At 43.2% G+C, this 2,473-nt stretch overlaps 1 protein-coding gene across 1 annotated transcript; it reads right to left on the bottom strand.

The window, feature by feature from the left end:
* Positions 1-405: 405 nt before the first annotated feature.
* Positions 406-1,374, bottom strand: LOC125361564 (olfactory receptor 52D1). Its single transcript, XM_048360095.1, has one exon. It carries the CDS (start codon positions 1,360-1,362, stop codon positions 406-408), a length of 957 nt encoding a protein of 318 aa, XP_048216052.1. The 5' UTR covers positions 1,363-1,374.
* Between the last annotated feature and the right edge of the window lie 1,099 nt (positions 1,375-2,473).

Genomic DNA, 2,473 nt, shown 5'->3' with positions numbered 1-2,473 from the left:
ATGAGGTATAAAAATACTAGCAATATGCTCAAGGTTAAAAATGTAGTAGTGAACAACTTATGACTCAAGTTTAGGCACACTGATTCTGTGTTTAGTGTTCTTAACTGCTACCTGCCTTTGTGTAACTCAAATTCACTCCCAAGACTTTTTTTTCTTCCAACCCTCAGCAAAGCATTTCCATAATTACATTCAGTCTTCTCTTGATCAGTAACTGGCTCCTTAGTAAATCATGTCTTAGAAAAACAATGTTATCGGACACAATCATTCATTTCTCCATGCAGTCTGGACAATGCTCTTCCTCCCAGAGCTTTAGACCATGTTAATCCAGGCCTTTCATGTCAGGTAAATGAAAGTAGATGGCTACCATTGTACCCTTTATTTTTCTTATCTGCCGCTTCTGGCAATTTACACTGAAGGCTTCCCCAAGTGAAGCAGGCTCAGGAGTCGGCTCCGAATCTCTTTGGTTCTCGCCCCATAGATGACAGGATTGAGTACAGGAGGCACCAGCACGTAGAGGTTAGCCAGGAAGATGTGCACATGCTTGGGAACTCGGTTGTGGCCAAAGCGGTGGGTGAGGAAGGAGAAGAAGGCAGGGATATAGAAGACAAGGATGACACTAAGGTGAGAGCCACAAGTACTTAGGGCCTTGTGCTGGGCATCTTGAGATGGAAGACGGAAGACAGCACGGAGGATAAAGCCATAGGAAATGGCAATGAGGATGGAGTCCATACCCATGGCTAGCAGAGCCACGGTCAGCCCATAGATAATATTGACAGTGATGTTGACACAGGCCAGCCGGGCAATGCCCATGTGCTCACAGTACGTGTGAGCCATGACATGGTGACCACAGTAGGACAATCGCCTCAGCAAAAAGATGAAGGGGAAGACAATGGCTATACTACGGAATAGCCCCACCGAGACAATTTGGCCTATGACAGTGTGGTTCAGAATGGTTGTGTATCTCAGTGGGTTGCAGATCGCCACATACCGATCGAAAGCCATGGCGAGAAGAACCGAAGACTCCAGAGCATAGATTGCGTGCACACAAAACATCTGGGCCAGACATCCACCAAAGGAAATCTCGCTCGCATGGAACCACAGAATGGCTAACATTTTGGGCACAGTGGTGGAGCTGAGAGCCAAGTCAGTGAGTGACAGGAGGCCAAGGAAGAGGTACATGGGGGCATGAAGAGCACTGTCAGTCCCAATGACCAGAAGGAGGGCAGCGTTACCCACGAGTGCTACAAGATACATGGCACAGAATGGGAAGGCGATCCAGAAGTGGGCAAACTCCAGGCCTGGGATTCCTGTCAGGAAGAGTGTGGCTGGGAGACCGTTGTCACTGGCGTTGGAGACTGACATCTGTCTTGACAGATAAAGGTCTCTAGCTAGCAGGTGATGGAATACTTTGACGGTGACATTAGGCATCGAACTGTTGTACATGGAATGATTAACTTTCTAGGAAATAATCTTTGTAGACAGAGACTATTTGACAAGTACTTGTTCAAGCACCTGAAAGGAGTGTTATTGTATATAATCAATTTTTAACGCTTCTTCCATTTCTTTTATTACTCAACAATAATGTTTAGAGTCCACACCCTGCACATCAAGCTAAGTATTTACTCATCTGATCCTTTTGATCGCTCCTGTACCCCACAGATCACCAACGGACCTTTAGACTCCTTCTTGCACCAGTGTTCCTTACTTCTCTTCCACTTAGGTCTTTCCCCATGTGTTTAGGAATCTCTTTTGTTTGTTTCCCCCTGCTTTATTATTTATTTAATCTTTCTATTTTAGGGCAGGTATTCTTGCCATCCTTTTCCATACAGATCTTTAAACTTTAAATCTTTTCCAATACTTTAGAAAATTCCTCCTGCAATAGATTCAATGTCTTTATGCAGTTATAACTCCCCAGGCATGTTACTGACAGACCTAAAACGGGGTCTCATATGCTCAGATTCAGTGTTTCATCTCACCCTACTGTCCTGTCAAGATAGCCAGTATTTGAACTTTTTTTTTTCAAATTTTTATTATCAAACTGATGTACAGAGAGGTTACAGTTTCATACGTTAGGCATTGGATACATTTCTTGTACTGTTCTTGTACTGTTACCTCGTCCCTCATTCCCCCTTCCCTCCTGCCCCTCTCCCTTTCCCCCCATGAGGTGTTCAGTTCACTTACACCAAACAGTTTTGCAAATATTGCTTTTGTAGTTGTTGTATTTGAACTTTTAACTCTTCCAAACCAATTGTTTTATTTAGTATCTATTCCTAATGCTACATATAGCATTTCTCATTATATGAACTCCAAAGAGATAATCAGAACTAGGGAGCCCCTTCCTAGTTGCTTTGAGATTTTCAGATAACCACCAGTGTCATAAAATACCTGCTACACTGTCTGCATTTATATAGCTAGGAAGGACAGAATGATTGGTATGAGAGTAGTCTTCATTTTATTTTTCTTCTTCATTATG

Source organism: Perognathus longimembris, chromosome 13 (genome assembly GCF_023159225.1).
Source record: "Perognathus longimembris pacificus isolate PPM17 chromosome 13, ASM2315922v1, whole genome shotgun sequence".
NCBI lineage: Eukaryota > Metazoa > Chordata > Mammalia > Rodentia > Heteromyidae > Perognathus > Perognathus longimembris.
Note: the sequence above shows the minus strand (reverse complement) of the source record. Positions and strands in the feature narration are given on the sequence as shown.

Excerpts from the sequence above, each read along its gene's own strand:
- LOC125361564 (XM_048360095.1), bottom strand. The coding sequence starts at position 1,362 with ATGTCAGTCTCCAACGCCAGTGACAACGGTCTCCCAGCCACACTCTTC.